The 14,475-nt window shown below is 31.9% G+C and overlaps 1 protein-coding gene across 1 annotated transcript in view; it reads left to right on the top strand.

The window, feature by feature from the left end:
- LOC118204687 (lipopolysaccharide-induced tumor necrosis factor-alpha factor homolog) overlaps positions 1-13,338 on the top strand; it is a 118,751-nt gene extending 105,413 nt beyond the window's left edge. Inside the window, exons 2-3 of the mRNA XM_085813676.1 lie at positions 1,072-1,222; positions 8,688-13,338. Coding sequence (XP_085669802.1) covers positions 1,072-1,222; positions 8,688-8,793 — 257 coding nt within the window. The 3' untranslated portion in view covers positions 8,794-13,338. The remainder of the gene's footprint in view (positions 1-1,071; positions 1,223-8,687) is intronic.
- The last annotated feature ends 1,137 nt before the right edge of the window (positions 13,339-14,475 follow it).

Below are 14,475 nucleotides of genomic sequence, written 5' to 3'. Positions count from 1 at the left end.
ACGTTACTGCATTACTCATTGCTTTCAGGTGTTGTTAAATGACATGTAAATCAATCTTTTGAAACTACTAAAAGTAGTTCTATTATTTTAATTCTCCTTCTCTTTCCTTTGTTTACGGTCTGTGTTTAGATTTTGATTCTCGAAGTTGCAATCCCGTCCCAAAGGAGAACTTCACACAGGATGGAAGTGTCCAAGAAAGAAGTTCTCGCGTTAGTTAAGTAGGTTATTGTTAGCGCTGTAGAATTCAATTTGCCATGGGGTAAGGAAAAGCATTCCAAGAGAAATTCTTAGACACGGACGTTTTCGATGTTTGGGGAAAAGAGATTTTGCCCTCTCTCGATGCGAAAGAGTTAAAAGATTCCATGTTCAAGATAATGGTTTATGTAAAGTATGTACAAAAGTAGGAGACAATGTCCACTTTATTACAGAATGTAAGTTAACCAGATGCACTGATGGAGCTAACATAGATTTCATGAAAAATGATTTACTTAAGGCAAGAGGAATAGCACGTAAGATTATAAAGATTATTAATAACGATAAAGAAGCCATTGGCATTGTGTGATTGTGTGTTTGTATGGTTGTGTGGATGTTTGTGTGATGTGTGAATATTAATTTCTCTTTATTTAATTATTAACACATCATTTTGATTATTTTATGTTTCTATTTTTCCTTGTTTGTAGTTTTTGTTCCCACTTATGTATTATTTTTTAAAAAAAGTTATGACTTTTAAAGTCGGTATAAATGCTCAAGCAGACAATTTACGTAATATCAATTACTGACGATTCAAAGATGTGTTAAACTAGTTAGATATATCATACACAAAACGGAATTTTATATCATTACATTTTTGCAAGTTAGTACCAAATTGGAAACATTTCCATTAAAAAAAAAGAAAAAAAATATTTGCTATTTCTTATTTTTGCTTATTTTTGATCTCTTAAGTTCATAAAAAGCATACAGTGTTAAACGCATACAGTTAAGTTCATAAAAAGCATCCATCATGTCAAATAAGTTTTGAGTGCTATTGTTAATACACATTACTGTGCATTACATTACAGTGTTTCATTTTAGTGCGCCCCGTGACGTTGGTGCAGCACCCGCTGTTCGGGCCAGAGCCAGTTGTAACAACTTGTAGTAACTGTGGAAAAGAAGTAACTACCGAGATAAGCAGACATGCCTCAGCCTGCTCATACATTACCTGCATTCTCAGCGTTTTTGTCTGGTAAGGTTATGATTTATTAGTGCATTTCTATTTGCAGATCTAGTGTTTTATGATGATTTACTACTTCTCCTCTTTTCTTACTTCGGTTTCCCTATTTCAAATGACTTGTATACAAAAGCACCAATTAATAATGTTGAAATTTCAAAAACAGTGCAAAAGGTGTTTTGCATCATTTAAAATTTAATTCTTTTAGCCGTTAAATAAATTAAACTTTTCTTTCCTTGCCCGATTTAGAGGTTTAAGCATCGTTGCTCAAGTTTTATTGAGTGACTTCAGTGAGTTATTACAGATCATATTCTTAAATTTTAAGCCAATCCATAAATAAAAGTGAAAATGCCTCCAAATGTATTGTTGAATGAGTATGGGTTCGTGATAGATCGAGTGCTCAAAATTTCGATGATAGGTTGACAAAATTTATTTTATCAAAAATATATATATATATTTCGGAGTTCTGGAACTTTTAACCGGCGCACCCGTACAAGTGCTCACAATATCACAGAGTACAATACGTAGTTTACACTTCAAACTACTCAGAACGCAAACAAAGCGTATCTAAAAGACGAAACTTTCAATACTCCGATATCTAGACTAGACTAGACTAGACTACTCCGATATCTCTCTGAATTAACAACTCGCAACAACAACTGAAAACTGATGTTCTTTCCGGTCTTGTATAGTTTTTACCCGGTCGCCGAGATAATACTAGTACTTTGTGCTTCTCAAAATTACTGGACGGCAGATGAGGCCCAGATACGGTTACAGACTACAGAAGACCATCAAGAGCAGCCGCCCATCATTTCGGTTTGTATGATGGGTACTATCCACTATCTGAAGCTCAGCGACATTTATTATAACAATAATTATAAGAATTTAGAGTACATGTTACATTAGACTTGGTTAATGTACAAAAAAGTAATAATTAGAAATGTTGAATACATATTAATATTATAATATAATAATGTTGAATACCTTAAATTTAAATAACTTTAAAAATATAAATAAAAATGAAAATTAAATAGAAAAGTAAAAGAAAAAATTAAAGCTTATGTAGAAGTCAACATTTAAATATATATAAAAGACCATATGTGGAAGTCCGTATCTTGTAGAACATAGAAGAATGTTCATATGTAGAATGTCTCTATGTAGTAAAATTAATAAAGTAATAAAATAAAAATATAAAGTCTATGTAGAAATATATAAAGTCCATGTCTCGAAGAATGTGGAAGAAAAGAAAATTGTTAATTAGATCAACATCTCCCTGTTGAATCGTATTTATAGAGATTTTAAATTTTCACGGTTGAGAGATAAATATTTTCAAGATTGTTGCGAAGGAAGTTGCTTTTCAGTGTTTGTTTAAACTAGAGTTGTGGTGATGGTGTGGTAACTTGCTTGAGGTGGAGATCCTTCGCGATTTTGCAGTTAAAGATGCGGTTGATCAATCACAGTTATTCAATTACAATACCTATTACGGGGATTAGGAACCGGAGCAAAATGTCGGCAAATTATAGCCAAATTTGACGAGAAAAATTAGTAGTCAAAACCGCTACCAGCCCGGCGTTATCTCGCCAAATTAGCGAGATAGCTATACACACTGGCCAATGAATTAGAAACCTTTAAGATTTTCATTTGAATGTGCGCTACGGATGAAGTATGCGAATTTTTTGACGTGGGTTACACATGGTTAGAATACTAGTAAGTAAGGCGTAAGAGTGCTTTTCACAATAAATGAAATAAAATGGGGAAAACGACAGATACTTCACCATTTGAAAAATGGCTTATTGTTCGTGCTTGTTTAGCAGGGGCCCTGATTTTGAAGACAGCAAATGTCACTTGTTTGTCAAAAGCAGCCATCTCAAAGGTTTTCAAAAGCTGCAATCAGAACCCACAGTGCTTCTTCAGAAGATGTGACTGCGGTTCAAGCACAGTTTTCCAACACGGTGATCGGCGTCGTCTCCGACTAACTTTAAGGTACAACAGCGACTCTATACTTCAACTGATACAGATCATCATTCAAGGCTGTTCCCAACAGATTTCAGCGCGAACCATGCTCAAATAATTGCAAGGATAGGAATGCATAGTCTGGAGTGGTGTCGGGAAATAAGACACTGGACATCCTGGAATTGGTGGTGGTGTGGTGTATTTAATTATGGCAAAGAACTAGGGCTATCTGCCTAAGGGAAGGGATGCCTTCGTGGAGGACTTTCTAAGGGAAACTGCCTCGTATACACGTTACACATGGGGAAAACACCCTTGCAGCCAGCCCGTTCACGGGATTCGAACCTCGGACCGAACTACCCGTGTTCAGCGACATTACCGCTCTGCCGCTGGTGGGCCCGTAGAACTGGAACGGGTAATGCGGTCGGATGAATGTCTACACCGTATTTTGAACTGATGGAAAACGTCGAATTTGGAGAGAACCCTATGAAGCCATGAATCCATCTTGTCCGGGTTACTTGCAATGTGTAAAAGTCTGGTGGGAGTATCATGATATGTGGCATGTTCTGCTGGTGTGAAAGTGGTGTCCTGGTGGTCCTAGAGGATAAAGAAACAGTCATGAGATACATAAATATACTGGCATATTAAGTGCACTCTGCAAAGGTGCATTTTTACCCTGATGGCGACGGATACTTCATGGGCGATAATGCAACTATACATCGCAGCAGAAGTGTTCCAAATTGGTTCGCTGAACATCAGCCTGACTTTTAACATCTCCCTGGCCACAGCATAGCCCGGATTTTAACCCCATATAAAATTTGTGGAATATGGTGGAACGACGCCATTCAACAGCACTCTCCTCTTCCAATCTTCCAACTCTTCTTCCAATTTACAAGATCTAAAAACTGCATAGCGAATGCACGGTATTCTCTGAACTTAAATGCCCACTAGAAGCATGCAGATTCGATGCCCAAACGAATCAGAGCAGTTATACGTGCAAAAGGTGGTCTAGTGATCTTTGGTTTCTAATTCATTGGCTAGTGTGTGTCTTTACTCAGTGTTAAATAGACTTACCCTGGCATTCTTATTTTTTTAGCAGAGCATCATTTCTGTCAGCTTTTCATGTTACATTACAGAGAAAAATGCAATAATTTCGCATAAAATTTCACTAAAATTATCTATCTGTGTAAAACATTCGTAAGAGTATATTAGTCTTATGACGGCTCCCTTTTGTTTACAGTAAGTTAATTATGACTGGTAAGAAAACCTAGTGTATTTTTTAATTTAAACAAAGCACTGATTTTCTGCCTTAAAGTTAGAAGCATGGTGATCAACAGAGCTGTTGAAAACAGTTCTTTTATCGATCGATTACCCACTTTCACATCGTTTTAATAGTCTTCGGCTTTGTGTGGGTTGCTCTTCCTTTAAAAGCTTTCGTTCTATTTTGATAGCTTCTTTAAGACAGATTACTTTTCTATACAAAGTTTTTAATCCTATGTACTGGAGTGTGAGTCTCTCATTTTTGTTTCAAAATGGAACTCGATATGATGGAAAATCAAAACAATGTATAGGAGATTAGTAACAACAAAAGAAGCTTTATTCAGGCTTTTGGTTAAGCTTTGGCGACTCTGGCCATTTGCATAATAAACCATGACAGCAGGTGACGCTATCTAAATTACTAAACCTTCTTCGAGTTCTAAAAGTAACAAATTAGAATTAGTTGAATTAGTAGTAAAGTAACAAATTAGGAAAAATACGGTGTTCGGTTAAACATTGTCAGCAGCTTAAATCCTGGTTAAATTAAAAGATAAAGAAGTAGATATTGAAGATGTGAATATGGAGGAAGATATATTCGAAGTGGGTTAAGAAAATACAGATGATACTCACAAATCTAGGTCTTTATTCCACTAAATAAAATGTGCCAAAATTTTCTAAATGAAGACCATCAGGCATAATAGGAACATGACAACTTCCAGCTGCCATTTCTACACTACATTTAGGACAGGACATTGAGCTAAAAATTATATAAGCTGTTCTAAACTTCATGAATTACGTAATAATAAACAATGTTTTTATAAGCAGTAAATTGATTCAATTCATAGATATTTTGCAGGAAAAATTCCTGTGAATAAACGTGATTCGCTGTGAATGTATAAATTGAAATTTTATTGATTGAAAAAATTATGTTTTATTTTTCTGCTACACTAATTAACTTATTTATAGCACACCGATATTCGGCTGCGCCCTAGATTTCTTGGCAAAATCAGCATTTGTTGTAAAAGGATGATACTGTCTTTGGAAACTTGGATTTTCTGAAAGCGGAGGGCCAAGAAGAGACTTCTTTGGCACTTTATGAGAAATATTTAGCATTGTATCTTATACAGCCATGAATTTGAAGATATCAGTAATTGTGTATCGAACATTTTTGAATTTTCATTTGACTAATAGTAATTCCCTTTGCGGGGGATGTTTGGTTGAAGGGAAAAAAAGAGCAAAGTTTTTCTATAAAGAATGACTTAGGAGGCGGCCATGAAAATCTGAAAAAAGAACTCACAACCGTGATCTGGTTGGCTCAATCAGTGAGGATAAAGAAATCAAGTAAATAAATGTTAAATCTCTTTGTCTAAATGATATCATTTTTAAGCTTTCGTAAAACGGCTTCACTTGAACATAAAATTCCCTGTATAATACATAAAATTTTTCTTTTCATACTAAATGCAATTTTTTTTTTCTGTGGGGGAGGGGGTTTGGATTCATTTGGCTTTATACGGGCAGTCAATGTGGTTGGTGTCTGCTCATTATGTATGTCAACTACGTAAAGCTACATTGACTACGTTGACATTCTTTCGGATATCAATAATGAGAATGCGTGGAAAAAAATTTACACTTACGGTATTAAAGAAAATTTTATGAGGAAGATTGAGATCTCGAGCCTTCGGCATTCAAGCGGTAACTTTACGTCTTCCTTGGAGGAAATTATCGATGCTATTCTTGATAAATCATTTCCTCCTGGCTGTGTGAAGTTTGATAATGACTTTCATACTCAGTGGCGCTCATCTTCTCGCAGTAATTATGCGTCTCAGATTGAGCCTCCTTTTCCGCAGGCCGAGGTTGATGATGTAATTCGTAATTTAAGGCTTGACAAGGCTCCTGGCTCGGATTCTATTCCCAATGAAACTATAAGATACTTTCATCGCCTTTTTCCTGGAGTTTTTCATAAAAATTTTTAATATATGTTTGAATCTTGGTGCTTTTTCACGAACTTTGAAGAACTCCATCGTTATTTTCTAACAGAATTACTTGGCATCTATATAAAGAAAATATTCTTAGTGCTGATCAATATGGTTTCATTGCTCAAAAATGTGCTGAGAATGCACATCTGCGTCTCAGCAACATTGTACAGAGAAGCACGACGAGAGGTTTGTACACTATTTTACTTTTTCTCGATATTGAAGGAGCTTTCGATAATGCATGGTGGCCCTCTATTATTAATTTACTAAAAGAAATGAAAATACCTCATAATGCGTTTAATGTTTTTTTTTCTGATTTGCTGAAAGACGAGCCTTTTTAGAGTGGCACCTCAAGTGTTCGTCGACCTCAGAGAGGATGTCCACAAGGCTCTGTTTCCGGTCCCAAGCTTTGGATTATTATTATGAATGATCTCTTACAGAAACTTTCTGATCTCTTCAGTTGGGAAGTCATTGTCTTTGCAAATGATTTACTGATTTGTATTCAAGGAAAAGAAATGCAAAAAGCTTTTCAACTCGCCCAAGATGTTTTAGATTTCATTTATCATTGGTCAATAGATTTTAAGTTAAATTTTAAACATGCAAAATCCAAGATCATGTTTATTGATAGAAAAAATACTACTTATGAAGGATACTAATTGCTTTTAAATGGCAATCCCCCTTGACAGGGTGAATGAAATTAAATATTTAGGTGTTTTGTTAGACAGCAAATTAAACTGGAAAAAGCATATTTCCTGCATTTCTAATAAATGTGAGAGACTTCAGCGTGGGCTGAATCGAATTGCATGTAATAGTTTTGGTATTAAATCAAATGTTAGCGCAATTATTTATAAACAACGCATTGTACCTTTTATTTCATATGGATGTAGAGCTTCGGGATTGTCTCTAAACAAGAAAATTAGCTCTAAACGCCTGCTACGAATTCAAAGACGAATTTTGCTGCGAGTTATAAGGGGTTACTAAACTATTAGTTATAATGCTGTTTTCTCTCTTGCTGGATTTTCACCACTGGATTTGTTTATTCTAACATTTATAGATTACAAGAATAGTCTTTCAAACTATTCCAATTTTCATTTTGATCTTTTATTGCCCTTGTCTGTTCTTCCACATCCTTCTGTAAGACAACCAGTACAGATTCTGGATAGTATGGACACTGATGTAAATTCATTCTCACTTGTGTTGTATACGGATGGTAGTAGGATTGATGATAAAGTTGTTTTTGCTTATGTTATTTTTGAAGATGATATTGAAATTGAGTGTCACCAATTTCTCATTAGAAATGAATGTACTGTATATATTTCTGAGCTTCTGTGTATTAATTTTGCAATTAAGTGAATAATTAGTCAGGATGGACGTGGTTCCAGCTACTTAATCTGTACGGATTCACTCTCTTTCCCGGAATCCCTTAAAAATACCTCTTTATGTAATAATATTATTGTTAATATACAGCAGTCTCTCAGAGATCTTGAGAAGATGGGTATTTCAGTGTTTTTTTACATTTGTCCGTGGTCATTCGGATAATTATGGAAACGAGAGGGCTGATTGGCTTGCTAAGAATGCAACTAAAAATGATATTATTGTTGATGTAAATATTTCAAAATCTTATTTAAAAAAACATTCAAAGCTAAAATGATTGAGCAGTGGAACTGTGATTATATCTCTTCTGATAAGGGATCTGTTACAAAACCATTCTTCCCAAATATTTTTGAAAGGCTGAAAAGTAGGACTTGTTGCTCAATTTTAAAGTTACGCAATTTTTGTTTGGACATGGTAAGTTTAATTTTTATCTTGAACGATTTAGCTGATATCTTCCAATTTGTGTTATTGCAGTCTTAGCGTTCAGCAAAGTGTTTTCCACCTGCTTTTTGACTTCCCATTGCTTGATAAAGCAAGGAATCTATTAAAATGAAGATTAAAATTAATTGGAATTCATTGGCCGCCGAAATGCTCTGATTTTGTATCTTCAGCTTCGGCTTACCGAGCTTTCAACGATTTTGTTGACTTTTATTTTAAACATTGTAAATGATTTCTTTATACATTTTTATACTTTTTTTGTGCGTTTTTTTCTCTTTGTGTACGGTTTCATTGTATTATAGAAAACAGACGCGAGGATTTATTTTTCTTTAAATAAATAAAAAAAAATTTAAAAAAAACACGTAAAACAGCAAAATTAAATGTTTTATCTCAATGGAGATTTTTAAAATGTTTTCATATTTCATAAACGTATTTTTTAAATACAAATATGACAGAATCTTTACATATATTGAATTTTTTCTTTGTAGCTTCCCGTGTTTCTGGGTTCCCCTCGTATGTCCTTGGTTCATGGACACCATCCACGCTTGTCCCAACTGCAAAGATACAATGGGCATCTATTCCCGATTTAACTGACGCATAGAGACACTAAAGCATGTATTCAAGATGATCAAATAAAAATCATATGGAATGCCAAGCAGCCTACATCTTTCGGAAAAAAGACTATATTTTTAAAAAAAGAAACGAATTTATTGAGTTTGATTGCTATTCCAGATGTGAAGATTAAAGAAGTGAGATAGGAATTCCAACACGTTTTTTCCTCTTTCACACTTTAGCTTCTTGGCATGCTTAAATAAAGCAATGGTGATATATTTATTGGTAGAAAATATATGTAGACGATATTTTTCCCAATATTTACCTGTATAATAATGTATAAAAAATTTCTAGAATTTTTAGAGTTTCATGCTAATAAGCTAAATTTTCTGTCTTTTTCTCCTTCATAATAGCTATTACTTAAGAAGTGCATAATGGTAATTACAAAAAGCAAATTTCTTTCAGAGGTAAAATTTTTCGGAGTACTTTTCTGTAAACTAAATGTAGATCAAAATAGATTTAGTTGTTAATATAAAAACCTTGAACAACTAGCAGAATGATATCTACATATTTCTGAAAAAACACATTCATTAAAATTTTCACAAACTTGATAAAATCGTTTTGTTTGGACTCCACTAACTAACGCAGATACTAACATTCACTAAAATTATAACTATGAAATATATCACTATCTAATAATACTTCAAAATCTCTCTACTTGAATAAACTGATTAAAATATTTTAGTATTTTCTCTGGAAAATCTTTTGCACGATTAAAAATTAAGTTTTTTTTGTAGCAATATTCTGAATATTTTACTTATGTATTTTGTCGTTAGATGGCAGTTATTTAATATCTTCTCCTGCTCTCCATTGATTTTTGATATGGACTGGCATGGAGTGAGAATAATTAATTTCGGAGTTTTCTGTAGACTAAAAGCATTTTCGCGCAGTCCAATTTCCTTTCTTTTATAAAACAATAAAAATAACAATAGAACAAATTAATCCAGGAAAAACACTGCATGAACAAAGTTGATCAAGAACATTTAACTTAAAATTTTCTGACAATTTGCTCAATTTAAGTATGGTTCTAGTAAGGTAGTTTAGCTTACATAAAGTGCTTCTTTCGTAGGTGATTTGGTTTGCAATGAATTTAATAATGAAGACTTATTTATGTGATAGACCTTCATTTCTGAAATTAATGTAAACAGCTTATTAATACGATACTAATGCTAATTAAATTTTAAAAAATACCAAAGATTGGAAAAATTATTAAAAATGTTACAGCGTTTAAAAACGACACACGTAAATGTATTGATAATTTAAAATATTTCACATGTAAGTTTTTTTTTTCAAATACTGTTATCTTTTTAAAAATATCAAATGCTTTGGCATGGAATATTTATAATTCCCCTTTCGAAACCTGAATTTAGAAACTGAGGATAGGTTACCTTCAGTTTTAAAAGTTAAAAATAAAACAGAGGATAGATTGTTTTCAGTTTTAAAAGATAAAAATAAAATAATCTATTATGGTTAACTTACTGAAAGGTAAATCAGTAAAGCCAGCTTGCTTAAACTCTCCAAAATTTTAAATATAGTGTATAACTGCTATAAACTGTTGTTTGGGAATCCAATGTATAGACTAAATTTATTACAATAACAAGCTTAAAATTAAATGTCATTGCCAGGGCACTTCCTCTTAAAACATATGCTTCAAATATACTTGCTTTGCATTTCAGATTTAATTAAATATTCCCTGCGGTCTAATTTTTTGAAGATTTGATTTTTTTGATAAGCATGACATTTATTTCTATTTGCTTTGTAATTTTTATTTAACGAAATTAAAAAAATAAATCGTAGCTGCTTTGAAATCAAAGAAAGTGTTATACAAATTAAAAATCTGGAAGCTGTTTATTACTAATTACTTTCTTCTTCAGCGTATATGTATGTATGTTAAAAGTTTTATGTTTTTCAAACTAAATTTTTAGTTGGTAAACTACCTTTAAGCTTGATTAATTATTATATATCGTGTAAATATTTCTTTAAAAACAGTTCTCGAAGTAACTGATTTTATATAAATGTGTTTTTCAGAAAATTTTATATAACTTTTTCTATCAGAGTGCAACAAACTCTACTCCCTTTTCACAGTTATTTAGAACAATAATTATATTATTAATATTCACATTTTTTTTCTGAAAAATAATAAATTTTTCTTTAATCCTTACACGAATAATGACAGCACAGAGTGCAAGTGTAAATGTTCATCTATAAAAAAAATTTTAGCTTTTTCTAATTATTATTATTTTCTTTCTCGGAGTATACTTATGTATGTGAAAAGTTTTACGTTTTCCAACTGTGTTTTTATTAGTTAAACTATATTTAATTTGATTAATTGCTATATTTTCTGTAAATGATTCTTTAAAAGTAGTCCTCGTGAGAAACTGATGTTTTGTAAATGTGCTTTTCCGAGCATTTTATACAGTTTTTACTATCAGAGTACTACTAATTCTACTATATGAAACAATTATTATTATAAATAATCACATTTTATTTTCTGAAAATTGCTGATATTATTTTTTCTTTAGAATTTATATGAGTAATGGCAACATACAATACAAATGCAAATCTTGGTATATTTAAGAAAAATCAAATTTATGAACGCACAATGTTACTCGATTTTGAAATATATCAAAACAGCATACATAATATATATTTGATTACAATCCGTAAAAAAATATATTATAAGCAATCATTTCTCATAAAGTATTAAATGATAAGTATAATTTATTGTTTACTTTGTGCGTTGGTTATTTCTGGTTAAATATATAAGCCATCATTAAGTCACATATCCCTAATAATACATAATGCACAATATAAATATTATTTTGTTACTTAAATTTAATTAAAAATTAAATTGTATTCATATTATTTCCGAAATGTCATGTTTATTCCCCCTCCGAAATAAAAGAATAAGCTTAAATATCCCCCCACTCACACAATTTACAGTGTCAAAAATAATAATGTTTTTCATTTCCTTCTAATTAATTGTACGCAAACGATTGAGGTACTTACTATATTTTAACGCAACCACTTTGGCGCAGTTAGAAGAATTTAATGTTAGAAAAAGTGCAATGACGTTTTGTTATAAAAACCATTTATTATGTGCATATTTTATATTTGAACTGTGCATTTATCTAAAAATATAATCAATAAACTACTTGGGAACTTATTTATATTTTGTTTCTATTATCTGGTGAAAATTTCTATTATCTGGTGAATATATACATATTTAAATTTTTTTCTTATTATTTGGTGAAAATTTCACGGTGAAATGCTTTGAAGCCGGGGCCAAATGACCAGTGTTCAGCGACGTTACCTCTCGGGCACTGGTGGGCCATGAGAAATTTGAATTAGCGATTTGCGGCAAAATTCCTGCAAATATTTTACCGAAGTTTCTTTTATTGTAGGCAAATATAACAAATACATATTTTAAAACCGACTTTAAGACAATAAATGACCATACAAAACACATTAGAACTTCCAGCTAAAAAAATGACGACGTTGGTTGTTAAAACAACAAATTCTTGGGCATGGTTGCCAGATTCTGGAGCATTCTGAAATTCTGAGGAATCCTACTAAGGTGGTTGCGATAATACGCAAGTACCGCGATTCAATTTAACCTGTTAAATGTCAACTTGCTTAGTGTGTAATTTTTAAATCAGACATTATCATGTAGTTGTCAGTCTCATGCTACACAGACTAATGTATATGATGCTAAATATATCATTTTTTATTTTTTCTAAGAGGTATAAAATATATACAATTAATTAGATAAATTATCGCTTATAAATCCGGTAGTCATTTTAGATTTTCTTAATTACCATCTCTTTTTTTTTTATCATGAAGTCATGTTTCACTGTGTATAGACCCACATCATCGACAAGAAGCGGTCTTCCACAAATGGCCGTGTATCTCACCGCAGTTGCCTCACAACTTCGAAGATCGATTCACATAATTTTAAACATTTCTGCACCTGTGATGAAACTACTTGTTAACTATACCTATATATACCCATATTTCTCTTTCATATTTCAATAGCCTTAAGTGTTTATATATTTCAAGCAACTTTTTACACATTCAGAAATATTTCTATATTGTTTAAAAGTATGTAATTGCTGTGTATTATATTAAAAAACCTTCATATTATCTTTCCGAAATACATTTAGCTCTAATAATATACATTCGTATTTGTATCAGTCTTCTAAAATTTATTTCTAAGTGTATTTCTTGCATATGATTGTGCATTTGTTGACTTTCTGTTGCTTGATTTTCCACTTTTTTTTCCTTATTCCTTTATGGAGTATATTGTTTACAATGTTTTACTGTACAATAATGTAGAATTTTTACATATTAAACTGTAGTACTCTATTTGTAAATTTAACAACTGCATCTTCCACGATATTTGCTACTTTAATGTAAATAAAACAAATGTACATATTTGCACTGTTAAGATTCATGTCACTTGCGAAACGATTTGCAATCTCATGTATTAACTTATTTACTTTTTTATAAAACTTTCACTGTTAATAAGTCTTGTCTCGTTTTTTAAAGTAAATTTCATTCATTCATTTAAAAAACATCATTCATACAACTTCATTAGCATTTCATATGACTTTCTTCCACTACTACTACTAATTACTTCTTTAAACAAGTTCAAAAAAGCCGATAATAATTACTCTAAGTTTTATTTTGGAAAAAGCAACAAGAAAGACAAGTACTACAAAAAGAAAGCGGGACTAATAGCTTTTCTAGAACGCGCTAGTAGCGAAACATTAAAATAAAGTGTGAATAGTGCCATCAATGTATGGAAATTAGAATCAGTTCAGGAAGCGATACTTACGCCATTTCGCTAATCAAATATTTTGTTTCATATTTCTCTTCTTTATTCTCATATCCCGAGTGGACAGTTAGTAACTTAATCACTTTCCGCGTTTCACACGCTCACGTATGTTAAAACGTATGTTAAAGTTGTTTGCTTTAAATTGAAGATCTGATGTGGACAAAAGATGACTTCCTTATACGGCCTATAAAATTTTACACAATTTTTGATGCACTTCCTTTAAACATATTTCCTCGAATTTCATTAAAGAAACACAATTTTTGCAATTAAAATTATAATTTCTACGCGAAAACAAGCAACAGCGATCAGGAAGACAAAACTTTCTGTGCAAAAAATTAAAAATTAATTTTTTCTCTTACTTGGCAAAAAGGCGCTGATATTGGTGCAACAAATGAATAAAACTCCTTTTTAAAATGTAATTCACCGTTCTACTAAGAGTTCCAAATGTAAACAAATGGGCGGCTTCGTTAGGCTTAACTCGCGACTCAGACTTTTAAATTGTTGATAATTCTAAAAATATTGCACGCAGATTAACTAAACGCATAAAAACCTTAATCAGAATATTAGAACAACCTAATTCTGTCAATTTTAAAGCAAAAAGTGAAAAATTTACCAACATTTAAGAATAAAAAACTGAGTTCACCGAGCCGAGTAACATAGTGGGAAAATAGCTATATATAAGATCTTTTTTAGTTTGTTCTCCTTTCTTAAATTTTATATACATATTAGCCTAGAAGAGGAAAGTAAAAATTGTGCTAATGCTTTAAAGTAAATTTGATACTGCAGTCCCAGAGTACACATGTAACATTAAGTAAACACAATAATAC

The sequence above is a fragment of the Stegodyphus dumicola genome, chromosome 3, assembly GCF_044657685.1.
Source record: "Stegodyphus dumicola isolate Sdum_Otavi_A_Nest chromosome 3, ASM4465768v1".
Classification (NCBI taxonomy): Eukaryota; Metazoa; Arthropoda; class Arachnida; order Araneae; family Eresidae; genus Stegodyphus; species Stegodyphus dumicola.
This window is presented reverse-complemented; position numbering and strand designations above follow the sequence as displayed.